General features: G+C 42.0%; 1 protein-coding gene across 7 annotated transcripts in view; it reads left to right on the top strand.

The window, feature by feature from the left end:
- PLCB4 (phospholipase C beta 4) overlaps positions 1-27605 on the top strand; it is a 485858-nt gene that overhangs the window by 371661 nt on the left and 86592 nt on the right. For all 7 annotated transcript variants that reach the window (XM_047771687.1, XM_047771685.1, XM_047771688.1 and 4 more), the window contains 7 exons: positions 3251-3461; positions 4959-5052; positions 9067-9146; positions 10337-10421; positions 13882-13972; positions 17667-17762; positions 23875-23975. In XM_047771687.1, the coding sequence (XP_047627643.1) occupies positions 3251-3461; positions 4959-5052; positions 9067-9146; positions 10337-10421; positions 13882-13972; positions 17667-17762; positions 23875-23975 (758 nt within the window). The remainder of the gene's footprint in view (positions 1-3250; positions 3462-4958; positions 5053-9066; positions 9147-10336; positions 10422-13881; positions 13973-17666; positions 17763-23874; positions 23976-27605) is intronic.

Raw genomic sequence — 27605 nt, 5'->3', positions numbered from 1 at the left:
TGTGTCTGATTATTTATGAGGTCCTCCCAGGTCCTGAAAGTCTACGACAAAAAAAAAAAAAAATTCCTTTTGTGGCACAGTGGAAACAAATCCGACTAGTATCCAGGAAGATATGGGTTTGATCCCTGGCCTCACTCAGTGGGTCAGAGATCCACAGTACAGGTCGCAGACACAGCTCAGATCCTGCATTGCTGTGGCTGTGATGTAGGGCCGGGGCTATAGCTCCGATTCAGCCCCTGCCTGGGAACTTCCCTATGCTGTGGGTGTGGCCCTAAAAAAAAAGGAAAAAGGAAAAGTCTGTGAAATTACCATGGACACATCTAAAAAGCATAGCATCACCATTCACAAATGACAGAAATGCTGAAGTCTGTCATTACCAAATAAGGGTGAGAATGTGGCGTCAAAGGCATTCTTGTAAACTCTGCTGGGTTCATGCATTGGTACCAGCAACCCCATTGATGAATAAATTGTTGTCAGTAATAAAGTGGAAAATCTGCCTCTCCTACAGCCCAGCCTCTCCACTTCCATGTATGTATCCCAGAGAATGTCCCATGTATTTCCCTAGTCAAGGTGTCAGAGTGGCCCTGCTCAGCCCTCAGATCTCAGCTCCATCTGCCCTCAAGGTCTTTGGCTTTAAGTTTCTACTGTACACACATGACTTTCACATTCAACTCTCCACTCCTGCAGTTCCTTCCCATTGTGGCTCAGTGGAAACGAATCTGACTAGTATCTATGATGATTTGGGTTCAATTCCTGGTCTCCTGGTCTCCTGGTTCAATTCGGTGGGTTAAGGATCGGATGTTGTCTTGAGCTGTAGTGTAGGTCAGAGATGTGGCTTGGATCTGGCATTGCTCTAGCTGTGGTGTAAGCCGGCACCTGTAGCTTCAATTCTAGCCACAGCCTGGGAGCTTCCGTATGCCAGATGCGGCCCTAAAAAAAAACCCCAAAAAACAAAAAACAAAACCAAAAAAAAAATTTCTCACTTAAACTACCTTTAAGAGACCTCTCCATTTGCAAGTTGAGAGGACATTTTAAATATCAAAGTACAACATGCTTTGATTAGCCCTATCCACAGACTTGTTCTTTTCCCAGCCTAGAAAATGGTACCATTACTCACCCAGCTTTTCATGCCCAAACTCTTAGAATCATCCATGGCTTGTTTCATCCTTTTGCATCACCTCCGATTCATCAGCAAAATACTGACTAAATCACTTCTCATCATCTTCATTCTCATCAAGCTCTCTCAGCCTACACCATCTGTCCCTGAATGATGCCGGCTGACTTCTAACTAGTCTTCTCCCTTCTACTCAGTACCCGACAATTTGTGCACAGCAGCCAGAGTAAACCTTTTAAAATCAAATCTAATCATGTTCTTCCACTCTCCAAAACCATACAAAGGCTTCCCAACACCCCTTTTTTTTTCTATTTTTAAGAATTTAATTGATGTATAGTTGGTTTACAATGTTGTGTTAACTTCTGCTGTATAACAAAGTAATTCAGTAAGATATATATATATATAGATATAGATATATAGATATATATATAGATAGATATACACACACACACATATATCCATTCTTTTTCAAATTCTTTTCCCATCCAGGTCATCAGAGAACTTGGGTAGTTTCCTGTGCGGTATAGCAGAGTCCCGTTCACCATCCATTTCATTACAGAAGCATGCAAATGCCAACCCCACCTCCCCCCATCCATCCCCTGAGTCCTTCTACTCAGCCATCTTGTTTCCTTCCTCCCCAATACACTTAGAATAAGACACAGAATTCTTAGTGAAGGCTAAAGTCTAATTGATAGAGCCTTTGGATTCCTCTCCAGCCTCATTTCCAGCTACTTTCTCCTCCATCACATGGTCTTTGCACTTGCTGATCTTCCTGCCTGGAATGGGGCACCCCCGGGTGTGTTTGTGGCTTGCTCCGCATGCATAAATGTGACCTCATCAGAAGGGCTTTTGCTGGTCACGTAACTAACACAGGCCCTAATCATTCTCTACCACTTTTATTCCATGCTGTTTTCTTCTAGCACTTTTATAATATTACGTTTGTTTTCTCACCCATAATATATGACTTTCCTGAAAGCAGGGCTTGTCTGTTCCTTCCATTGCTGCATCCATCACAGTGCCTTGAAAGGTATGAGTGTATATACCCAAGGAGAGAGACACACAGATTTTTATTGTAGTCCTTTTAGTTATAAATAAAAATGACCCAAATATCCATCAACAGAATGATGGATAATAAATTGTGGTGTAGTCACATATGGATTACTCTACATTTTACACACTGCATCCACTATATACTACTCAGCAAAAAATAAATGAGCAACAGCTACTTATATGTCACAATAAAATAGAAAAAAATAGAAAGTTGCAAGTGCAAATGGTGGAATAACTTTTATATAAATATTAAAATATTCAGAAGTACCTATTTTTTGAGGCATGCATATGTAGTAAAGTTAAAAAAAAAAACATGCTGGAATTGTTAAACCCAAAAACTAGCATGAGGGTCGTCTACCTAGAAATAAAAAGATGGAATGGAATGGAATTGAGGTGGGTCACACAGGGTGCTTCCCTGGCATGTGTAATTATGTATTACTTTTGAAAATGTAAAACAAATGAAGCAAAATGCCAAGATCCGACAAGGCTGTAGTGTGGGCCCATGGCTATTTATCATGCTCTCATCTGTATTTTTCTGGAAGCTGGAGATCAGTTTAGAACTTACAAATGCTTAAGTAAAAACAAGGAGCAGTGGCTGTTAATGGTTGACAGGGTAGGAGAAGATGCAGAAGTATTGATTCCTGTGCCACACTTAGCACACAGCCCCTGTCCTGCATCAGCAAGGTATGACTGGAAGGAACAGTGGCTCTTGGGGTCAATTTTCAATGACCACTGAATACTGGTCTCACCAGTCCCATATCCTGTTTTTTAGATGAAATAGGAAGTTGAATTATTTCCTGTAATTGAGCCCACTCATCCCTTTTCCAATTTGGCTTCTGGCGCTGGACTTCTGAACATAGGGAACAGTGCTTTGCCGTCATGAATGTGAAGACCGAGGCCACCTGTTTATGGAAGGCATTAGATTGCCGATAACATGCAGCTTGGGCACTTTAATTTAAGCGTCTTGGGAAAGAGACTATGATGAAGTTCGTACTTCTACTTAACCTGCCTCAGATTTCATGAATAAATCATGCGATGTGTATATTCAGAGCCGTAAGTCTGCTGTGATATTCTTTTCTCCCTCAGGCCTCATATCAAGTGATGGGTTTTGCAGATACCTGATGTCAGATGAAAATGCCCCCGTCTTCCTAGATCGGCTCGAGCTTTACCAAGAAATGGACCACCCTCTGGCTCACTACTTCATCAGCTCTTCCCACAACACCTATCTCACTGGCAGGCAGTTTGGTGGAAAGTCTTCGGTAGAAATGTACAGGCAGGTCCTCCTGGCTGGTTGCAGGTCAGAAACTCAAGACACTGTTCTTTGTCTATGATGCCCTTTGATTGAATTTACCTTTCTCTGCAAAATAGCAAGTAGCATTCAGAGTGAAAAGGACATTTGTCTTTCTGTTTAATGGATGATTATGATGGGCGTTTAACCTTGAAAAAGGGAGAACAGTATCTGCCCCCAGGAAGATCTCAAGTCCTCCTTTGGATCCAAAGATGTTTTTTACTGTAAATTTAAAACATTAGCCCACAAGTTCCCTTGTGGTACAGTGAGTTAAGGATCTAGCATTGTCACTGCAGTGGCTTGGGGTTGCTGCTATGGTGCGGGTTGGATCCCTGGCCCAGGAACTTCCATGTGCCACAGGAGAAGCCAAAAAATAAAACAAAAAATTTCCTCAAATTGAAAAAAAAAAAGAAGTCATTCCAAGTTTCCTATTGATCCTAGGCACTTTGCAAATTTAGCTTTAAAAATTCTAAAATTTCATTCTCTGACAACAAAGATTATTTTAAGTGGTTTTCGTTTTACAGAAATTGGAAATTATTTCAAGTTTAAAATATAGCAACATGCTGAAAGTGAAAAATAAAGTAATTATTTTGTGCATTATACACTATTTTTTGTGTATATGGAAAGATTTTAAAAGACATTGTCACTACATCTGTCTCTGAAATACTTGAGTATGACCCACTGAACCAATGAGAACAATTTCATTCATGGCCAAAGTAACATCATTCCACCTAAAAAAAAAAGTTTTCTTTAACATCCTCTAAAATCCAGCCCATGTTTAAATTTTTCCCATCGTCCCCAAATTGTCCTTTATGACAGCTTTGTCATAGCTAGGATTTCGTCCAGAACCACACTGCTTATTATATCTCTTAAAGTCTCTCTTAAATTCCAGTAGTACCTGTTTGATGACACCAACCTGCTGGAGAGTATAATACAATTTTTAACATTTTTTATTAAAGTACATTTGATTTACAATGTTTTGCCAAGTTCTGCTGTGTAGCAAAATGATTCAGTGATACATATAATATACATTCTTTTTTAAATATTATTTTCCATCCTGGTCTATCCCAGGAGATTGGATATAATTCCCTGTGCTATACAGTAGGACCGCATTGCTCATGCACTCCAAATGTAATAGTTTGCAGCTTCCAACCCCAAACTGCCAGTCCATCCCACTCCCTCCCCTACCCCTTCGGGAACCACAAGTCTGTTCTCTATGTCTGTGAGTCTGTTTCTGTTCTGTAGGATGGGTTTATCTGTGCAATATTTTATATTTAACATATAAGTGATATCATATGGTATTTGTCTTTCTCTGACTTACTAAGATGATAATCTCTAGTTGCATAAAGTATAATACAATTTTACCCTGCCCCCTCCATGAAATAATTGTTTTAACTCATTGATTCCATTTTCTGTCTCTATAGAAAGTTATTTTGATGTCTTTTCATTTGTACACACACTACTTTATTGTAAAGATTCAATATTGTAAAATCACCGTGTTCCTAGATGTGTTGAACTTGACTGTTGGGATGGAAAAGGTGAGGACCAAGAACCAATAATAACTCATGGAAAAGCAATGTGCACAGATATTCTTTTCAAGGTGAGTTTCTTTGTTTGGTTTTGGTGTTCTTTTGTTTTTGATTTTTTTTATTGAAATATAGTTGATTTACAATGTTGTATTAGTTCCTGATGTATAGCAAAGTGATTCAGCTATACATACATATATATTCTTTTTAAAATTCTTTTCCATTATACTTTATTACAGGGTATTTAACATAGTTCCCTGTGCCATACAATAGGAGCTTGTTGTTTATTTTATATATAGTAGTTTATATCTGCTAAGCCCAACCTCCTATTTATCCCTTCCCCACTCTCTTTCTTTTTGGTAACCATAAATTTGTTTTCTATGTCTGTAAGTCTGTTTCTGTTTTATAAATAAGTTCATTTATGTCATATTTTAATCTCCACATGTAAGTGATGCCATATGGTATTTGTCTTTCTCTTTCCGACTTACTTCACTTAGTAAGATAATCTCTAGATCCATCCATGTTGCTAGAAATGGCCTTATTTCATGCTTTTTTATGGCTGAGTGATAGTCCACTGTGTTTATATACCACATCTTTATCCATTTATCTATGGGTGGATATTTAGGTTGCTTCCATGACTTGGCTATTGTAAATAGTGCCACTGTGAACATAGAGGTGCATGGATCTTTTTGAATTAGAGTTTTTCCAGATGTGTGCTCAGGGGTGGGATTACTGGACCATATGGCAACTCTTTTTTTAGCTTTTTGAGGACCCCCCATACTGTTTTCCATAGTGGCTGCAATAATTTACATTCCCACTAGCAGTATAGAAGGGTTCCAAGGTAAGTTTTAAAATCACATCACCATAGCCTCTTCCAAACTATTGTGGAAACAGAGAGATGGAGTGGCGAAAACAAATTATTCATTTTATCAGGCATCTTACCTTCATATTCCTTTCTTCTAGTTTTGCAGAGAAAGGCAAGAAAAATGTTTTCTCCACTTTAATATCTCCTACATGCTACTTTATCTGCTTTCAAATGGTGATGGTGCCATATAATGAGGTTTCTCTACCAGAATCTCCCTTGTTCCACTTCCTTTTAAAAGAGTCTCTCATTTTCATTTCTACTTTTTTGCTTACTTATTCTGCATTATTCTTGAGAGACCACATAGCAACTCTTTTTTAGCTTTCTGAGGACCCACCATACTGTTTTCCGTAGTGGAATAAAAAGATAAATAGGATATAGGAAAGAAAATAATTATAAAGAGTGCCTTTAAGGGTAAGAAAGTGAGATAGAGAGATCGGAGTTTTATGAATGCCTATCAAGAAATCCTGGAAACTGTCAAGCCATACCACAAATTGGGCTCCAAACTTTCTAGAGTTCAGTGCCAGGAGAGAAACATGATAATTCACAGGATTTGTAAAATGCAAAATAGAGTGGTTGGTCCAGAGAATCAGTTATTCCCAGTACTGACTCCAGACAGAAGCTTTTTCCCCGAAGATGCTCACTGCATGTAATCTATGGTTTTACAGATCAGCATTTAAGTCATGGCCTTTCAGTGATCTTTATGTACAATTTGAAGGCTGGTTTCTTAGAAAGTTCCTCCATGTGCTCCAGGGATGTCCTGTTAGAAGTCAAGTCAAAACATGAGATTCTGTGGTTGGCCAGTATGTCAAGTACATCAATCTCTGGCAGTTGCGTACAACTCAGAAGAGGCAGTGCAGCCTCTGGAGCAATGGTTTTCAGAACTCTGCCAGCATGTGGAAAATCACCAGAGATTTGTTTGTTTGGTTTTCTTTCTTTCTTTTTTGGCCACCCTGCAGCATATGGAGTTCCCAGGCCAGGGATCAGATTTGAGCTTCAGTTTTGACCTATGCTTCAGGTGTAGCAACATGGGATCCTCTAATGCATAATGCCAGGGGTCCTGGCACTGCAGAGATGCCACCAATCCCGTTGTGCCATAGAAGAAACTCCCAGAGGTGTTTTTATTTTTATTTGTAATTAATTAATTTTTTTTTTTCTTTTTAGGGCTGCACCTGAGGCCAGAGTTCCCAGGCTAGGGTTCAAATCAGAGCTGCAGCTGTCAGCCTACACCGAAGCCACAGCAATGCTGGATCTGAGCCACATCTTTGACTTTATACTGCAGCTTGCAGCATCACCAGATCCCTAATCCACTGAGTGAGGCCAGGGATTGAACCCACATTATCATGGATACTAGTCGGGTTCTTAACCTGCTGAGCTACAATAGGAACTCCCCAGAGGTGTTTTTAAAAACAGACACCTAGACCTGTGACCCTCCAGGCATATCACTTCTCTTAGCCATGATGTTGGTGAGTTTGGAGCAGCAGTGACTTCAAGATGAGACTCCCTGAGAAGTACCAAGAGTATATTCAAGGAGGTCCCTTTGTGGCGCAGTGGTTAACTAATCCGACTAGGAACCATGAGGTTGCGGGTTCGATCCCTGCCCTTGCTCAGTGGGTTAAGGATCTGGTGTTGCTGTGAGCTGTGGTGTAGGTTGCAGACGTGGCTCAGATCCCGCGTTGCTGTGGCTCTGGCGTAGACCAGCGGCTGCAGCTCCGATTGGACCCCTAGCCTGGGAACCTCCATATGCCGAGGGAGCGGCCCTAGAAAAGGCAAAATGACAATAAATAAATAAATTAATTAATTAATTAAAAAAATTTTAAAAAAGAGTATATTCAAGTGGGAAGTCCTGAGTTTGCCTAGCTGACCAAACTGACAGGAAAGGTTGACATCCTTTTCATAGAACTAAGGAACCTACTAAGGAAGCTTAAGCTGGAAAGAAGACTCTTCCTCCTCAGCTTGGAGGTGAACAAAGGGAACCAACAGGAGGAGCCAAGATTTTCCTAAAGAAGTAATTCTTGGTCAGCTCAAGTGGACAGTCAAGAATACTTGGGAAGTAATTCAAGGCATTTTTATCTGGGAAGAAACTTCAAGTGAGAATCGGTGAAGGACCACCTTAGATTAGAATGCTCAATAGAGCTCCTGCTATGATACAGTAGGTTAAAATCTGACTGCAGTGGCTCGGGTGGTTGTGGAGGCACAGGTTTCATTCTGGCATGGCCCGGGAACGTCCATGTGCAGTGGATACAGCCATTAAAAAAAAAAAAAAAAAAAAAAGGATGCCTAAATAAAATACTCCAAGATTGCCTAATCTAGGCCATTATCCTTTCAACCCGACTTCCCCAGACAACTATTATAAGATATTTTCCCAACTAACTGAATGATGGAACTTGCCTAACCCAGTAAAAATTTGAGGATTTTTACTAAACATGATGCTCTGCTTATGGATATATTGGTCTGAAACCAGGCTTTCTAAAGCTAAGCAGAGAGCTGGACCAGCCATCTATTGAGAGAGAGTGACAGAAAGGAATTGCTCAGCTCATTCAAACTTGTTTCAAATGACCGGGCTCTCAGTTCAAAGAGGGGCGTCCAGGGTACTTCCCTGTTTTACCTCATGTGTTGCTTGAACAAGAAGACCAGCCCCCCACCCCCGTGACCCCCCCACCCCACTTTCACCAGGCAAATATAAGACAAGGGGTATATAGCAAATGTCGCATCAGTTCACAGGAGTCTTCATCGCATTAATGAAATGTAGCCTATGTGTGGGTCCCAGAGGCAGAGGAAAGTCAATACAACTTCTAACTGTCTAACAGATTTTACCAACACACTTCTCCTCATGGTGGGAGGAAGAGGAGGAGGGTCCTTTGTCAAAACCTCTCTGCAGGGAAACTTACCTGCTTCTCAGCAAGAAAGGTGAGCTCTAAACCCCTCATGGCAAATGATCCAGCAGGAAACCGCACTGCCATTGAGTTGAAATGTCTTGTCAGTTAATAGCACCATAATTCTGGAGAAGTAAAAGATAGCTTTGAAAAGAAGTCTCATTAACCATTAACTGGGCCTGGATCTAAAACCACAGGGGACCCAGCTTCTTGGGGTAAATGGATTCTCCAGGTCTGAATTGCCAAAGGAGATTTTCTGAAAAGCTCAAATCAATAGTCTCCAGTCGGTTTCAGGTGCCTTAATTTATTTCTTCTCTCTCCTCTCTCATTAACACTCTTTATCTTTAAAGGATGTTATTCAAGCCATCAAGGAAACGGCATTTGTCACATCGGAATACCCTGTAATTCTCTCCTTTGAAAATCACTGCAGGTATAATGATTGATTCTACCTCGAGTCTCTAAGTGTTGTTTCCCAGTTCCCATCCCTGGTCAACATCTTTTCAAATAACCAAATAGTTTCTTTTGTGAAGTGGTAAGTACACCTGGTCTCATGGGAGGAAAAAAAAAAAGTCATCTTAAAAAAAAAGTCATCTTAATATGTTTTTCTCAGTTTCTTACTTTTTTTTTTTTTTTTTGCTTTTTAGGGCCGCACCTGCTGCACATGCAGGTTCCCAGGCTAGGGGTCGAATCAGAGCTATAGCCGCTGGCCTATGCCAGAGCCACAGCAACGCCATATCCGAGCCACATCTGTGACCTACACCACGGCTCATGGCAACACCGAATCCTTAACCCACTGAGCAAGGCCAGGGATCGAACCTGCAACCTCATGGTTTCTAGTCGGATTTGTTTCCCCTGCGCCACGACAGGAACTCCAGTTTCTTAAGCTTTTAAATTTATTTTTAAATTTAATGTTATTGGAGTATAGTAGATTTACAATGTTGTATTAGTTGCAGGTGTACAGCAAAGTGAATCAGTCATACATATCCATATATCCATTCTTTTTCCCATATAGGTTTTTGCAAACTATTGAGTAGATTAATATGTCTTAGCAATGCTTCTTCTAAACAGAAAGTCAGAGAGCAGGACACTTTGCTCAAAATTCCATTGAGTTGGAAGCCTTGGCAGTACATTTGTAGTCAGACCTGATGAACTTGAAAGACACTTTTTATTTTGCTGACCAGCTCTTAGTTTGGAGGCAAAATATACTCCTTTTTTTCTTCTTCTTTTTTTTTCTTTCTTTTTTCCTCTTTTGGCCACCCCGTGGCATATGAAGTTCCTGAACTAGAGATCAGATCCGAGCCATAGTTGTGACATGGCTTGCAGGTGTCGCAACACCAGATCCTTTAACTCACTGGGCCGGGCTGGGGATCGAACCTGCATCCTAGCACTGCAGAGATGCCACCAGTCCCATTGCACCACAGGGGGAACTCCCTAATCTACTTCTTTTAAAACTAAAGTCGCTAGAGTTTGTGGTGTGTAACGGTACATCTCCCATTAGCTTCAAGAGGACAGTCAAACACTTTGCAGGTTGGGAGTTTTTAATCACTTAGGAATGGATGTTTCTTATTCTAGACAGTTAATGGATGGTTGAATTTACAAATGTCGGTTCTTTCTCTCCAGCAAATATCAACAGTACAAGATGTCCAAATATTGCGAAGATCTATTCGGAGATCTCCTGTTGAAACAAGCACTTGAATCTCATCCAGTATGTATTTTTAGCAAACCATATTTCTAACATGAATGGATTTGTTTTGAAATTCATTTCTGAAGGGTCAAGTAGTTCTGAAGCACTAATGCTAAAGACCTTCATGTTTATTTAAATTCATTGATAGGAAAGCTTCCGTCATGCTTCAGAGGATGTGTAGGGAGAGACATAAAGTAAACATTTGGTTCGATTAAATTTGGAAGATCGTAGGGTCTCTGGTTTCTGAGACCTCTGTTCTAAGATGTCATAAAGTGCCCACTGGCCAGGAGTCTGGAGTTGGAGGTCATTCTCAACCTCAGTGACAGGTTCGAATCACCCGGGGGAACCGTGAAACATACCTCTGCCTCATCCTCACTCAGAGATTCTGATTTAATTGATTCAAGCTCAGCCTGATCATGGTGTTTTTAAAAACTCTCTAGGTGTATTAAATTATGCATCCAGGGTTTAGCACCCATGGGAGCCTGTTGCTTTGGGAAGTTCCATGGATCAAATCACAGGAGCCTGCAGTTCCAGCTCCCACACCCAAAATAAAATCTTGGGCAATGTCATGTGCATGTTTTTGCACCTCATTTTTACACCTACTAATTCTTTCATCAAACAAAGTATTTTTCTTTTTTGGCCATGCTTGCAGCATAGGGAAGTTTCCGAGCCAGGGATCAAACCTGTGCCACAGCAGTAACCAGAACCATAGCAGTGACAACACTGGATCCATTACTCGCTGAGCCACCAGGGAACTCCCAGCAAAGACTTTTTAACCTGTGCCCTGTGAGCTCATTCTAATTGAATACAATTTGATTTTCTTTGGTATCCAGTCATTCCAGAGAGTTCATCAGATTTTACAAGAATCCATAACCCCCAAATGGTTAAGATCCACTGTCAAAGATATTAGGAGTAACAAAAAAGCTACAGGAATGAAAGTATAAACCACTCTACAGTAGTATAGTATTTTAAAAATTTTATTGGCGAATAGTTGACTTAAAAAGTTGTGTTAGTTTCCAGTGTACAGCAGAGTGACTCAGTTACACACACACACACACACACACACACACACACACACACACACACACACACACGTTTATTTATTTATTTATTTTTGCTTTTTAGGGCTGCAACCACAGCATACAGAGGTTCCCAGGCTAGGGGTCCAATTGGAGCTATAGCTGCCAGCCTACACCACAGCCACAGCCACAACAGATCCGAGCCACATCTGCAACCTACACCACAGCTCACCGCAATGCCAGATCCTTAACCCACTGAGCGAGGCCAGGGATTGAACCCACAACCTCATGGTTCCTAGTTGGATTCGTTTCCACTGTGCCACAGTGGGAACTCCTACATATATCCATTCTTTTTCAGATTCTTTTCCCGTGTAGGTTATTACACAGTATTGAGTAGATTAGCCTGTGCTATAGAGTAAGTCCTCGTTACCCATCTATTTTATATAAAGTAATTTGTGTGTGTCAATCCCAACCCCCTAATTTATCCCCTCCCCCCACCTTTCCCCTTTGCCCCACTATCAATAAGCAGCTGATAGGCCCAAACACAGTAGCATGAGGCAGCAGCAGAAAATTCACCTTGACTGACCAGGTGCTCTGGGCTACCTGGGAACATATCAGGTGGATGAACAATGAGATTTTTCAGAAGTTCATCTGCAGAAACAAAAACATAGAGGAGGATATTTGCCACCTGCTGAAGCTGTTCCTGCAGGCACCCCATCCACCGCCTGGCAGGGCTTCCTGATTCCCTGCACACAGGCCTGACTTTCTGCCTCTGCCAGCGCCCAGCTGCTGCCCACGGGGAAAGCTCTGGTCCTGGGAGCTCTGCCCACACAGGAAAGTCAGGCCAGAAGTGCCAGAGAATTAACACCGCCACCCCGTGCGTGCTCCCTAACTCCTCAGGAGGGATGGCTCTGAGCACAGGGTCCCTACTGCCCCCTCCCCCCCGCCCGCCGCCTCCCCAGGCTCCCCAGCAGGATCGCACTCCAGTCCCCACAGTGTTAACTTGCCTGATAACACACCTTTTATTGGCTGCCCATCTCCTTCTCACCTGGCCCCTCCTCTGCTGGAGTTCCCTGGCGCTGCTGCCCAAATACATTACCAGTGCTTTCATCCTTGTCGCAGACTGATTCTCAGGGAAGCCAAACTGAGAAATAGCCCTGATTTCATTTTCGGTTTTACCCAGACCCTTTGTTTCTTCCATTTTCTCTGTTGGATGAAGGTGTTTGCTTTCACGGAAAGACCTCTGCGTTCTTTGTGATGTGTGCCTGCCTGAACGATTATGGGAAGCATAGATAACAAAAATGAGAGTAAGATCTCCAAAGCTTTCAATCTGGGGAGGGGAGCACAGGATACAAATGTAAAACCATAAGGAAAAAAGAAGATGGCCTTTGATGTAGATTTCCAGGGGCAAGAGAGATCTCTGAGGATGGACCAGTTCCAGCAGGTTTCTTCAAGGGAGCAGAATTTCTGCAAAGGGCTGTCTTGATGCAAGATGGACATAGGAATGCACAGTGCCTTGCATGTATAAGTCATATAAAAACTAGTTTGGGGGGAAAAAGAAGGAGTTCCCGTCATGGCTCAGTGAAAATGAATCTGACTAGCATCCATGAGGATGCAGGTTCAATCCCTGGCCTCACTCAGTGGGTTAAGAATCTGGCGTTGCCGTGATCTGTTGTGTAGGTTGCAGACACTGCTCAGATCTGGCATTGCTGTGGCTGTGGTGTATGTAGGTCAGTGGCTACAGCCCTGATTCAGGTCGTTGCCTGGGAACCTGCATATGCCACAGATGCGGCCCTAAAAAGATAAAAAAAGAAAAACTAGTTTGGAAAATGAATGGACACTTGGAAGGGTAGGTGGATGTACCGATGGATGATGAGGTGGTGGGAAATGGATGACTAGATATGACACAGTTCTGTGGATCAGAGATAATTTTAAAAAAGAACATCTTTGCAGACCTTAATCCAAGCAAATGAAACCATAGTCGAGGTCAGATTTCAACCCTTAGGACCATTTCCTTCTCGATTCTCTTATTGAGCCTTGAGGCTGGATGACCCTTCTGAGCAGACCCGCTTGCTGTACAGCCCAGCGCTTGGGGGCTCTTGACTTCCTGGGAAGGCACCTGATGACCTGCTAACCCCTTGTTACTTAAGTAACTAGTTGCTTAAAGGGGGCCTGGGGTTGAGCTGGAGCCCTTTCCCCAAGACCACCACAGATCAGACCCCGCTTCCTGGGGGAGGGTAGAACAGCTCTGCAAACCTCTGGGGACCCTGTGGATGCTAAGTTCACAGTGTTAGTATAAGGCAAAATAGGGGCTAGTTTGGATTGGAGGGTGAAGGTATAAATCTGTGCTGACTGCCATCTAGTGGACATTGGAGTAACAGGCCTTTGCACTCATTCTGGGCTCTGAATGAAGATGAGAAGTATAACCCCTCATGAATGCAGCCTTTTCTGTTTCTCTCTAGCTGGAACCAGGCAGGCCATTGCCATCCCCGAATGACCTCAAAAGAAAAATACTCATCAAAAATAAACGGCTGAAACCTGAGGTGGAAAAAAGTAAGTCAGATACGCTCCCATATTATGGAAGCATGCAGACCTAGGTTGCATGTTTGGGCGGTTCAGCTATCTAGAATGAAATATACCTTAAAACCACTGATGGGGGAAGGCAGGGGGCAGTCTGGTGGTGATGTGCCATGTACTGTTCAGAGCCAGGTGTCTACCTTCCCATTCAAGTTTAGTTCTTACATCAACCTGTTCCCACAGTAGGAAAACACTTTCAGGTATTCTTAGATAAGAATGTGGAGGGTCCCAAGGAAAGATGAGAAAAAAGTGAAAGAGGCATTTTAGAATTTATCAAGATAGAAGGAACTTGTGGTTTGGATTTCCCTTTGTGGCGCATCAGAAATGAATCTGATTTATAATAAAAATAATAATAAAATCAAAATAATAAAATAAAAAATTAAAGAAGGAACTAGAGTTTATCATTGTATACACCGTGAAATCCTCTTAAAAAGTTTCCCTTTGCAGTTTCCCCTTGTGATACATATCTAGGAATCCTAGGAAATATGAGAATTGTGAATGTGTGTGTGGCGGGGCTGGTTCAGGAGATTATTTTATTTTATTTTATTTTTTTGTCTTTTGTCTTTTTAGGGCCGCACCCACGGTATATGGAGGTTCCCAGGCTGGGGGTCTAATCAGAGCTGTTGCCACTGGCCTACACCACAGCCACAGCAACTTGGGACCCAAGCCATGTCTGCGACGTACACCACAGCTCATGGCAACACTGGATCCTTAACCCACTGAGCGAGGCCAGGGATTGAACCCTTAACCTCATGGTTCCTAGTCGGATTCATTTCCACTGCGCCACGGCGAGAACTCGCGGGAGACGATTTTATCTAGACATTTCCCCTGTGTTCTCCTAAGACATTTTCTTTTTCTTTGAAAATATTTTCTTCCAACAGAACTCTTAGTTTGCTGAATAAATAGCATCAAATATTGGTATGATTACATTATGGTTTTTCCCTGGGTTTTCTAAATTAAAATTTTAAAATATTAACTACAGTTTATTTTTATTGCGAAAGCAAGAATGCCATAGGAAAATGAAAATAGCAAAGAAAAATATGATAAGAAAACATTACTAAATTATATATTTTACACATATATACATGTACTGTAGACACAAGTACATACAAGTACATTTTTTTTTATAATTTTTTTTATTTTCCCACTGTACAGCAAGGGGGTCAGGTTATCCTTACATGTATACATTACAATTACATTTTTCCCCCACCCTTTCTTCTGTTGCAACATGAGTATCTAGACAAAGTTCTCAATGCTGTTCAGCAGGATCTCCTTGTAAATCTATTCTAAGTTGTGTCTGATAAGCCCAAGCTCCCGATCCCTCCCACTCCCTCCCCCTCCCATCAGGCAGCCACAAGTCTCTTCTCCAAGTCCATGATTTTCTTTTCTGAGGAGATGTTCATTTGTGCTGGATATCAAATTCCAGTTATAAGTGATATCATATGGTATTTGTCTTTGTCTTTCTGGCTCATTTCACTCAGGATGAGGTTCTCTAGTTCCATCCATGTTGCTGCAAATGGCATGATGTCATTCTTTTTTATGGCTGAGTAGTATTCCATTGTGTATATATACCACCTCTTCCGAATCCACTCATCTGTCGATGGACATTTGGGTTGTTTCCACGTCTTGGCTATTGTGAATAGTGCTGCAATGAACATGCGGGTGCACGTGTCTCTTTTAAGTAGAGTTTTGTCCGGATAGATGCCCAAGAATGGGATTGCGGGGTCATATGGAAGTTCTATGTGTAGATTTCTAAGGTATCTCCAAACTGTTCTCCATAGTGGCTGTACCAGTTTACATTCCCACCAACAGTGCAGGAGGGTTCCCTTTTCTCCACAGCCCCTCCAGCACTTGTTATTTGTGGATTTATTAATGATGGCCATTCTGACTGGTGTGAGGTGATATCTCATGGTAGTTTTGATTTGCATTTCTCTTATAATCAGTGATGTTGAGCATTTTTTCATGTGTTTGTTGGCCATCTGTATATCTTCTTTGGAGAATACAAGTACATTTTTTACGTAGGTACATTTTTAGCCAAACTGGGGTCATATTAAAAATATTTATTTGGAGTCCTTTTTAATTCAGCCAATTAAGTGTGCCCATATCCAGTAGCATATAAATCCATATACTAATTTTAATTCTAATGTATAAAAAGATTTTTAATTCTAGTGTATAAAACACTGCACAGAATTTATTATGTGGAGTGTAGGGTAATTGAACAAATCCTAAGTTGATGGACCTTCATTGCTATGAAATTAAACTATGGTAAACATGCTTGAATGTTCATTTTACACATTTTATACATTTATGCAGCCTTCTCCTTGGAATCAATGGTACAATTAGGGCTGAGTGGCCAAAGAATGTATATCATTTTATATCATGATATATCTTGTTATATTGTCTTTCAGTTTATACCCTCATTGTAATATAGGAAGAGTACCTATTTGCCAGCAATATTCGTTTGGTTTGGTTTGGTTTATTTTTGGCCTCGCCTACAGCATGTGGAATTTCCCAGGCCAGAGATCAAATCTGCATCACAGCAACAACCCTAGCCACTCCAGTGACAGTGCCAGATCCTTAACCTACTGAGCCACATAGGACTCCACTGCAATATTTTTTTTTTTTTGTCTTTTTGCCATTTCGTGGGCTGCTCCCACAGCACATGGAGGTTCCCAGGCTAGGGGTCAAATCGGAGCTGTAGCTGCCAGCCTCCGCCAGAGCCACAGCAACTTGGTGTCCGAGCCGTGTCTGCGACCTACACTACAGCTCAGGGCAATGCAGGATCGTTAACCCACTGAGCAAGGGCAGGGATCGAACCCGCAACCTCATGGTTCCTAGTCGGATTCGTTAACCACTGCGCCACGACGGGAACTCCTGGCAATATTCTTAATGCTCTATGTTGGGCATTTTTTATATGTGTGTCCAACACAAAAGAAAAAAAAAATGGTACTTCATCTTTTTACTTGTATGTCTTTGATAACTGGTTTACTTTTTATTATTATTTATGACTTACCCCTACACATTTCCCCACTTAAAAAATGATTTCAGGAGTTTCCTTGTGGCATAGTGGGTTAAGGATCCAACATTGTCACTGCAGCAGCTTAGGTCACTGCTGTGGCACAGGGTCAATCCCTGGCCTAAGAACTTCCACATACCTTTGGCATAGCCAAAGATATTACTTCGTATGTCTTTATCTTACTGACTTCTAAGGATTTTTTTTAACATGTTAAGATAATAATCCTAAGATTATGTTCATTGCAAATATTTTTTCCTAAAGTTTTTTTCAGTCTTTCTTCTGTCACCTCACCATAATTTTCCATAAACCTTGATCTGTGCCAGATGCTCCAAATTCTGGGCTTTTGTTATCAAGCTTTAAATCCTTTGAAGTGACTGAGCTATGATTTCTCAACCTGGTGACCAGAATGTGGGGAACTCCCCCCACATTTCAGTGGTTGTGGGTCATGTGTAGATAATGTTTTTGTTGCAAGGGGTCAAGGTCACCTGGATGATGGAGACAGTGGCCCTGACTGAGACTTTGGCAGAACCAGCAGGGACCTTGACTATAGGTTTCCCTTCCCTTTTCATTCCCTTCTCTGTGTCATTCTTCATGTCTATTTTATGAGTGATCCAGAACCTGTCCCATCTCCTTATTGTTTATTTTTGATAACAGAACAGCTTGAAGCTTTGAAAAGCATGATGGAAGCAGGAGAATCTGCTGCCCCTGTGAATATCCTAGAGGATGACAACGAAGAAGAAATCGAAAGCGGTGAGTTGTTTTTTTTTTTTTAATTTACACAGCACAAAAATAGTTTTTAAAATAAGAAAAACATGCATCTCTCTCTGTGGACCCTTTTATATAATGTGATGTTTTAATTCCTAATCATCAGGTTCATGCACCAACCTTAATCTTTGGCTAGTTGGGGCTATTTTTCCAAGCAGTATAACTTTGAATTTACCTGCACACTAGATTTTCGCGGCTTAGTCACCCCCTTTCCTGCTGTGCATTCAGCTGTTGAGCAGAAATTCACAGCCAGGGAGTCCTTGAAGCACTTGCTGTAGAGGGCAAGGCTTAGGATAAAAAGAACATTCTTGCGGTCCCTTCTTATAAAACAAAACATGAACATCAGTGATATCAGTGTAGTTACTAATTATAACAGTAAGATGAGTTAAAAGGAAAGAAACACAGGTAGAGCCTCTCAATAAGTAATTGGTTTGTGTGCACATACAGTGACCTGGAAACTCAGAGCCAGTATAAAACGTTCAAGTTCAAATCCTTTCGAATAACCATCTCACCGGAATTATCTATATCTAGCTTATATGTATATTTATAGGTAGATAATTTTAGCAAAGGCAGCCTTGCTTGAACTATTTTCATATTTATTACAGTTTCTGTTTTACATTGATCCTATAGCTATAACCATAATCTTTGGTTTTCAATGGGTTGTTTGAAATATTTGGAATGTTTTTTAGAAAATTACTTGTTCATTATGTCTTATGAGAATTGATTAACAAAATGACATGAGAATTGATTAACAGAGTAACTTGGACATGTGTTGCATGTCTTGGTTAGTGCCTTGAATCTAAATACTCTTTGGGCTAAACCATTTAGAAATACTTATAGAAACTTTATTTTTTATGTAAATATCTAGAAGATAAGAGTAGATTTTAGGAAAGTTTGATGCTATAGGTAAAAACCTTAAGGCTGTGAGAATCAACTAATTTTATTTAATTAAAACTCCTGAGGGAGTTCCCATTGTGGCTCAGTGGGTTAAGAACCCAACTAGTATCCATGAAGATGCGGGTTCGATGCCTGGACTCACTCAGTGGGTTGAGGACCCTCCGTGTAGGTCACAGATGAAGCTCATATCTGGCGTTGCTGTGGCTGTGGTATAGGCTGGCAGCTGCAACTCCGATTTAATCCCTAGTCTGGAAATTTCCATATGCCACAGGTGCAGGTGTAAAAAGAATAAAAAGACGCCTGCCTATGGAACAGACTTCATAAATGACCAAATCACGGTAACATGATTGACTTTCATGTTTTATAGGACAGGGAGGGTCTGGGAGGCCAGAGATCCCTGACAGTATTTAATCAATGCCCGTTACAGTTTTCTACTACTGTGTACCGAACCACGCCAAAATTTAGAGGCTAAAAAAAACATTTCATTATTATCCCTCCTAGTTCTGTGAGTCACCTAGGCTCAGGTTGGTAGCTGTCCCTTTGGAATCTCATGCAGTGGCTGGCAGATGACATCTGGGACTAGAATCATCTAAAGGTTCAGTGGAGCTGGAGGTCTGAGGTGGCTTAGTTATGGCTGACAGTTGTTGCTGGCTGTCTGTTAGGAGACCCACTTGGGCCTATTGACAAAAGCACCCCCATGTGGCTTTTCCACGTGGCTTGGGCAGCTCACAGCCTGGTGCCCAAGCATCCTGAGGGCCAGTGATCCAATACCCAGAAAATAGGAGCTTCTAAACTATTTATGAGCAAGGTCTGGAACTGGCATATCATTGTTTCCTCTATATTCTATTCACTGGAGGAATCTTAGGGCCCACCCACATTCAGGAACAGGGTCACATTATAGAAGAATAAGAGGGAAGCTGATGTTATCACAGGTGCCTTTGGAAAGTACACTCTGCCACATTGCCTATTATATTATTTCACATTTTTTGCAAATAATAAACCTGAACAAGATTTAAAAATAAAGTCTTTTTTTTTTTTTTTGGCTTTTCTAGGGCCACACCCGTAATGTATGGAGATTCCCAGGCTAGGGGTCTAATCACAGCTGTAGCTGCCAGCCTACACCACAGCCACAGTGACTCAGGATCTGAGCCGCATCTGTGACCTACATCACAGCTCACGACAACGCCGGATCCTTGACCCCTGAACGAGGCCAGGGATCGAACCCGAAACCTCACGGTTCCTAGTCAGAGTCATTAACCACTGAGCCACGACGGGAACTCCTAAAAATAAAATCTTGAAAGGAATATATTTCACAAGATCGACAAAATACTTCTAAAATCTGGGGTTTGTTTGTTTGTCTTTTTAGGGCCACACCCATGGCATATGGAAGTTCCAAGGCTAGGGGTCGAATCAGAGATGCAGTGGCTGGCCTACACCACAGCCACAGCAACATGGGATCCGAACTGCCTCTTTGACCTACACCAGAGCTCATGGCAACACTGGATCCTTAACCCACTGAGCAAGACCAGGAATTGAACCTGCATCCTCATGGATATTTGTTGGAATTGTTACTGTTGAGCCATGATGGGAGCTCCTAAAATTTGGAATTTATATAAAATGACTATTATATAAAAATTATTCCGGAGTTCCCGTCATGGCACAGTGGTTAACGAATCTGACTAGGCACCACAAGGTTGTGGGTTCGGTCCCTGGCCTTGCTCAGTGGGTTAAGGATCCGGCGTTGCCATGAGCTGTGGTGTAGGTTGCAGATGTGGCTCAGATTCCGCATTGCTGTGGCTCTGGTATAGGCCCGTGGCTACAGCTCCGATTAGACCCCTAGCCTGGGAACCTCCATATGCCGCAGAAGCAGCCCTAAAAGTGCCAAAAAAAAATAAAAATAATAAAAAAAATAATAAGATAAAATAAAATAAACTGAAAGTCAGTATGATTCCACTTATTTTCCTTAAGAGTACTTACTCAACTTTTGTGCATATGTTAATTATTCCTACAGACAAAAAAAGTATTTGCCTCTATTTACTCCCGTGTTCTTCCAAAATGTACTGAAGATACAATTTTGCTGAAGTTTTAACAGAAATACTCATGTGGGATCATATGCAAGTAGGAACATAGTTGAGAGGTCAGAATCATCCACCTGAATTTTTCTCTAAGGATGTCAAGTTTCTGCTATACAAGTTATAGGTATGATTCTTAAGTTGCCTCAGTCATACTTGGCTGTAGTTCTGGTCAACCAGTTGGCTGTAATTACCCTGCTCTCACAGGATGCTCCTACTATACATGAATGACTGGAGTCTCTAATTTAAATACTTCAACACAGCAGGCAAGAGGAGACCAAGCAGAGTCAAGAGGGCAGGCCTGCCTGGAGGCTGTCAAAAATAGAAAAGGCTCTTAGTGAAAGCATGTACCAAGTCATCCCAAAATTGTATGTGGTTGTGAGTGTGCCTACATACACACTCAAGAGATGCTGATTTTTGGAGTTCCCTGGTGGCCCAGTGGTTAAGGATTTGGCATTGTCACTGTTGTGGCTCGGGTTCAATCCCTGACCTGGGAACATGCCATGGGTTCGGCCCCCCCCAAAAAGAGAGAGAGAAATGGTAACCTTTATCTTTCTGTCTTTTTTTAGGGCCGCACCCACAGCATATGGAGGTTTCCAGGCTAGGGGTCCAATCGGAGGTGTAGCTGCTGGCCTACACCACAGTGACAGCAGCTCGGGATCCGAGCTGCATCTGTGACCTACACCACAGCTCATGGCAACACTGGATCCTTAACCCACTGAGCGAGGCCAGGGATCAAACCCATGTCCTCATGGATGCTAGTTGGGTTCGTTAACCGCTGAGCCACGACGGGAACTCCAAGAAATGGTAACCTTTATTCATACAACCCTTTTAAAGCTATTATTAAGTCTCTACCACTTCTTTAGGACTCACTCCTTGAAATTCAAGTCGTTTACACCTGAATGGGCAGGTTAGACTAGATATGAAATTGAAATTCAGTAGAGATGGTGAGAGGTTTCAAAATCTTGGCTATAGACTATAGGTCATGGAGACCCAGTGTCACATTAAGAGCATCGGTCTAAGTGTCCTGAGAAATCTAGGTTCATGTTCTAACTCTGACCTCAGACAAGTCAAATCATATCTGTGAATCTATGTCCCTTAGGTATAAAGTGAAGACACTGGTCTAGATTATTGTAAGACCTCTTTTAGCTTCTCAAATCCTTTTTTCTTATCCAAAGCCGATAGAGAGAGAGAGAGAGAGAGAGAGAGAGAGAGAGATTTAAATCATCTGCCTCCAGAACATCCTAACATCAGGATATCAGTTCCAGAAGAAGAGGCTATCTATCTCCTTTCCCTCACCTTCATCCCCTGCCTGGAATAGCACCTTGCAAAAAGCCATCCAAAATTCCCAATCTGGAACACCATCAATTGGAAGGCGCTACTATTTTATTGACTAAGAAAGAAAAATGCTTTCAATGAACTATAAAATGCCATCAATGAAAGGATACCTTGCCATAATAGATATATGAAAATCTGGGGTAGGGGTGAATGCACCTTAAAATCAGTGAAAGTTTTTCATTTACTCCTGGTCTTGCATTCTCCCTTACACCTTTTGAATATACTTTTTAAGGAAAAAAAAAATCCTATAATTCTTATGTGTCTGCTCACCTCCCTCAGAAGTTTATTCACTGCTTTTTTACAGTAAAGGTCCCTCATACCCTGTGGATTTATATTGGTCTTGTCCTATGGCCTACGGGTGTCTCCTGGACCTGGCTAGTTTTTTGTTGTTGTTGTTTTTTGTTTTTTGGCTGCACCTGAGACATGCAGAAGTTCCTGAGCTAGGGATCGAATCTGAGCCACAGCAGTGATAATGCCAGGTCCTTAACCTGCTGAGCCACCACAGAACTTCCCAGCTAGTTTTTAGGTAAATTCCTGGGAGCTCCTGCAAAACGGGCGTTGTGGGAACATAGATCTCACACCAGGTATGGCTCATTTTCCAAGGGGTGGTCCTTTCACCTCTGACAGCCTTGGGTGGATATCAGAGTTCTTGTCATTTCCTGAACCAGTGCACCTCTGTTCACAGCCCAGCCAGGCTCCTGGGTACCAGCTTGATTTAGCACCCACTCCTGCTCCCTTCTCACCATGAGCCCAAAGACTGACTTAAGAGATTTTTAAACCTAAGCCAGATTTTGGGATGGAAATGTTGTAAAATTGGGTTATGATGATGGTTGTACAAGTATAAATATAATAAAATTCATTGAGAAAAAATAAAAATTAGATCCCACAAAAAAATAGTCTGAGAAATAGTATATACGTAACTGAATAACTTTGTGGTACACCTGAGACTAACACAATATTATACATCAACTATTGTGATACATATATATACAATGGAATACTACTAAGCCATAAAAAAGAATGAAATAAATGCCATTTACAGCAACATGGATGCAACTAGAGATTCTCATACCAAGTGAAGAAAGTCAGAAACAGAAAAACAAATACCATATGATATCACTTGTAAATATGGCACAGATGAACCTATCTACAAAACGGAAACGGACTCACAGACATAGAGAACAGACTTGTGGTTGCCAAGGGGATGGGAGAATGAGTGGGATGGACTGCAAGTTTGGGGTTGGTAGATGCAAACTATTACTTGTAGAATCGATAAGCAATGAGGTTCTGCTGTACAGCACAGGGAACTGCATCCAATCTCGTGGGATAGACCATGATGGAAGATAACATAGGAAAAGTAATACACACACACACACACACACACACACACATACACACACATACATATATATACATGTACATATATATGTGTGTGTATATATATGAATATTTGGATCCCTTTGCTCTACAGTTGAAATTGACACATTGTAAATTAACAATACTTTAATTTTTTAAAAATTGAAAATAAATCAACAGTACCTCAGTAAAAAAAAAAAAATTAAGAACTATACTAGATGAAGGAGAAATAACAAAATGTGCTCCTTGACCTTGAGTAGGTAAGAGTTTAGTAAGAGTTTTCATTGAAAAAAAAATTCTTTTTTAAAGAATTCCTGTTTTCATTTAGCTGCCTTCCCATCTAAAAGTGCTTACATTCTAACCCACATGATGGGGAGGCCTGACCCCAGGGTGGTGTGTTGGCTTCATGGGTTTTCCTTCTGTCTTTCACACAGCGGAGCAAGAGGAAGAAGCTCACCCTGAGTACAAATACGGAAACGAACTTTCTGTGGACGACTTGGGTCACAAGGAAGCTATTGCCAATAGTGTCAAGAAGGTCAGAGTCTTGCTTCTCTTTTCCTTCATGACTTTCAAGAGGTAGCAGCTCTTAGTTATGACATTTTAGAAATGGAAGCGCCACAAGGAAATAAAATAGCCTATAATTCACCTTTTTAATGGGGTGGCCAGGATCAGTATTTGAACTGTGTGTGAAGTATGCACAATATGAAGTTAGAAAGGATATTTAGGAGTTCCCGTCGTGGTGCAGTGGTTAACGAATCTGACTAGGAACCATGAGGTTGCAGGTTCAATCCCTGGCCTTGCTCAGTGGGTTAAGAATCTGGCGTTGCTGTGAGCTGTGGTGTAGGTTGCAGACGTGGCTCGGATCTGGCGTTGCTGTGGCTCTGGCATAGGCCGGCGGCTACAGCTAAGATTGGACCCCTAGCCTGGGAACCTCCATATGCCGTGGGGCGGCCCAAGAAATGACAAAAAGACGGAAAAAAAAAGAAAAAAAAGAAGAAGAAGAAGAAGAAAGGACATTTAAATCACTCATCAGTCAGGCCCAGTGTTGACGCCTACCTACTTGGCCTGTGACCTTCAAACATTGTCATTTCTTACATTATGATAGGTGAGCAGGGAAACAACAGCAGCACCCTAGGGGCAAAGGTTAATGCATTTACAGCATCAGGAAATGGAGCTCCTGTTGTAGCTCAGCAGGTTAAAAGCCCAAAGTGGTCTTCATGAGGATGTGGGTTAGATCCCTGGCCTCACCCAGTGGGTTAAGTATCCGGCGTTGCTGTGAGCTATGGTGTAGGTCACAAATGCGGGCGGAATCCCATGTTGCTGTGGCTGTGGTGTGGGCCTGCAGTTCTGATTTGACCTCTAACCTTCTATGCCACAGGTGGGGCCATAAAAAAAAAAAATCAGGAAAATGACCCCAATCATCCCAAGCAGGAGCCCTCATTAGAAACCAGTCCTACTCATTACATATCTCATCACCCTCCTAAAGTAGAATGAGCATAAAAATACTTCTGTCCTTGGAGTTTCTTGGTGGCTCAGCTGGTTAAGAATCCACCGTTGTCACTGCTGTGATGCAGGTTTGATCCCTGACCCAGGAGCTTCCACATGCCATGGGCGCAGCCAAAAAAATAAAACAGTTCCATCCATCCAACCCTTCAGCCAAGAAAAATATGTCCCTACTATGTGCCAGGCATTGCCTACACCATAACAACCCAGAAGGGTCAAAACATACATGGCTTCTGCTCTCATGGAGCTGATAGGCTGATGGGAGTTTATTAGAAGGGGTTGGGAACAGACAACAAATGAGGACAGTTGTATGATGACAATCTGGGAGAAGTGCTATTATGAAACTAAGAATGAGGGCCCAGATGGAGAAAAAAGAGATGGAGAGACTAAATCAAGGAAATGAGAACCCGAAGCATGAAGAGACTGGCCACGCACAGAAGTGGAGGCGTTGCTTTGCACAGAGGGACCACAGCAGTAGCAACAGCAGAGGCAGGGTGAGCAGAGTGAAACAAGGTGAGGCTGGGCAGGCAGGTGGACACTGCAGGTTTTGGAGTGTGGGAGGCCACTGTGAGAAACGCAAATGACAATTTAAGTGACGTGAAGCTGTTGAAAAAGTTTAAAGAAGGGGGCAATGGAGCCTGATGGGAGTTTTCAAAAAAAATCACCATTGTTATTGTATGGAGACCCGTTCATAAGGAAGACAGTGTGGAAACAGGAAAAGCTATTAGCCTGGGCTGTTGCACCAGATCAGACCTCTACGGGTTAAACTGGACAGTAGACATAGGACTGAGTGGACTTCGGATGTACCAAGGAAGTAGAAGTGATCCATCCTGCTGATGGATGGAATGTGGGGAGGAGAGGGAGATTGGAAGAAAGCTACCATTTAGGGTCTGTGTTTGAGGACCTGGGGACAGTGAGGGAGGCTGGAAGAGAAAGAACTCAGGAGTTTCAAATGGGACTGACTCTTTGAGGCCTGTGAGATGCTCAAAGGGGGGACGCCCACCAGGTTTTTCTATAGCATTGACATCTGAGTCTCTGGGTTCTTTCCTAAGTGTGTAACCTCACACAAGTTACTTAACCGCTCAGTGCCTTGGTGTCCACATCTGCAAAATGAAGATAAAAGCACCTGCTCCTTTGGTCCATCATGAAGAGGGAATGGGTATAGGTTCTATAAAGAGCTGAGAATGGTGCCTGACACATCGTAACTCAAAGGCTTAGTTGCTGCTGTATTATCATCCTTTTTACCTTCACCGTTGTCATTCATATCCTCATCACCTGTATCTAGAACGAGAAGAGAGATCAGGCTAGAGATATAAATTGGGAGTCCAAGAGGTAGTATTTGAAGCCATGGAAATAAGTGTGATAATGCATGAGAAGAGGTAGAACAGGAGACCCCAGGTGGAGCCCTGGTTAAAGGTGGGCTCACAGGCGAGGAGCCAGAAAAGAAAAGCCAGGTATGGCCAGGGAAATGGGAGGAGAATCAGGCAGTGAGACAGAGGAGGCCAAGAGAACTATGGTGAGAGAAAGATGAAGTGATGGAGTTTTTTCCCCAGCTCATGTAATATTGTGTAAGTTTAGGGTGTATGATGTGATGATTTGATACATATGTATATGTTGCAAAATGATTGACACAGTAAGGTAAGTTAGCACATCCATCAGTTCACATTGCCTTTATGTTTCTGATGAGCTGTGTGTGTGTGGTGAGGACGTTTAAGATATGCGCTTTCAGCACCTTTCAGGTATACAGTACAGTATAGTCAGCTCTCGTCACCATGATGTACATGGGATCCCCGGATCTTCTTCTTCTTTGACCAACATCTCATTTCTCCCACCTCCTAGCTCCTGGAAAAGTGGTTGGGTTTTTAATACTATTGAGTAAGAAGAGGCAAGCGTGTCCACCGGATTGCCAGCCTGGGAGTTATTGGCAATCTTAAAAAAAGGGGTTTCAATGGGGTGATTGGAGCCCCCGGAGCAGACAGATGTGAATGAGGAGACACTGTATTTCTGAGCAGTTTTGTTGTAAAGGGGAGCTGGTGGCTAAAGGGAATACAAAGAGTCAAGGGAGTGTCATTTTTAGGATAAATGTTTGCAAGCTGCTGGGAGTGGTGCAGTAGAGGGAGCGGTTAGTCTTGCAGGAGAGAGGGAATAGCTGCCTGTGAATCCCTCTAGGCGAGAGTGGGCGGGGTCATGGTGATGTGAGGGTGTGGTCTTTGATGGGCGCAGCAATACTTAATCCTTGAAGACAGTAGGTGAAGGTGTAGGTAGGTGTATGCATTAGGTGCTAAGAAAGTGAGAGTCTTTGTCTGCTGAGCTAAGCCAGAAGAATACTGCCATTAGTACTTCCCTTTTCTGATAGAACTGCAAACTGCTTTCAGGCTATTAGATGCCTACTGAGTCTCAGTGCTTAACTTTATGCTGCCTTATCAACACCCAGACGGGAGTGTTAAATAGCTGAAGAGTGACCCTTTACAAACCAGAGGAAGTGGCCACATGGATTTTCCCAAGCCCCATCACTAAATCACTAACTAAATTATCACTAACTAAATTAATGACTAAATTATCATAAGGAAGCATCAAAATAGGTGAAGATTATCAACAAAGAAGGGAGATCAGCATTAAGATGAGCTTTTCTGGTGAACAAGAGAGTTAGGCCATCCTTTAG

Source organism: Phacochoerus africanus, chromosome 3 (genome assembly GCF_016906955.1).
Source record: "Phacochoerus africanus isolate WHEZ1 chromosome 3, ROS_Pafr_v1, whole genome shotgun sequence".
In the NCBI taxonomy this organism is placed as follows: domain Eukaryota; kingdom Metazoa; phylum Chordata; class Mammalia; order Artiodactyla; family Suidae; genus Phacochoerus; species Phacochoerus africanus.
Note: the sequence above shows the minus strand (reverse complement) of the source record. Positions and strands in the feature narration are given on the sequence as shown.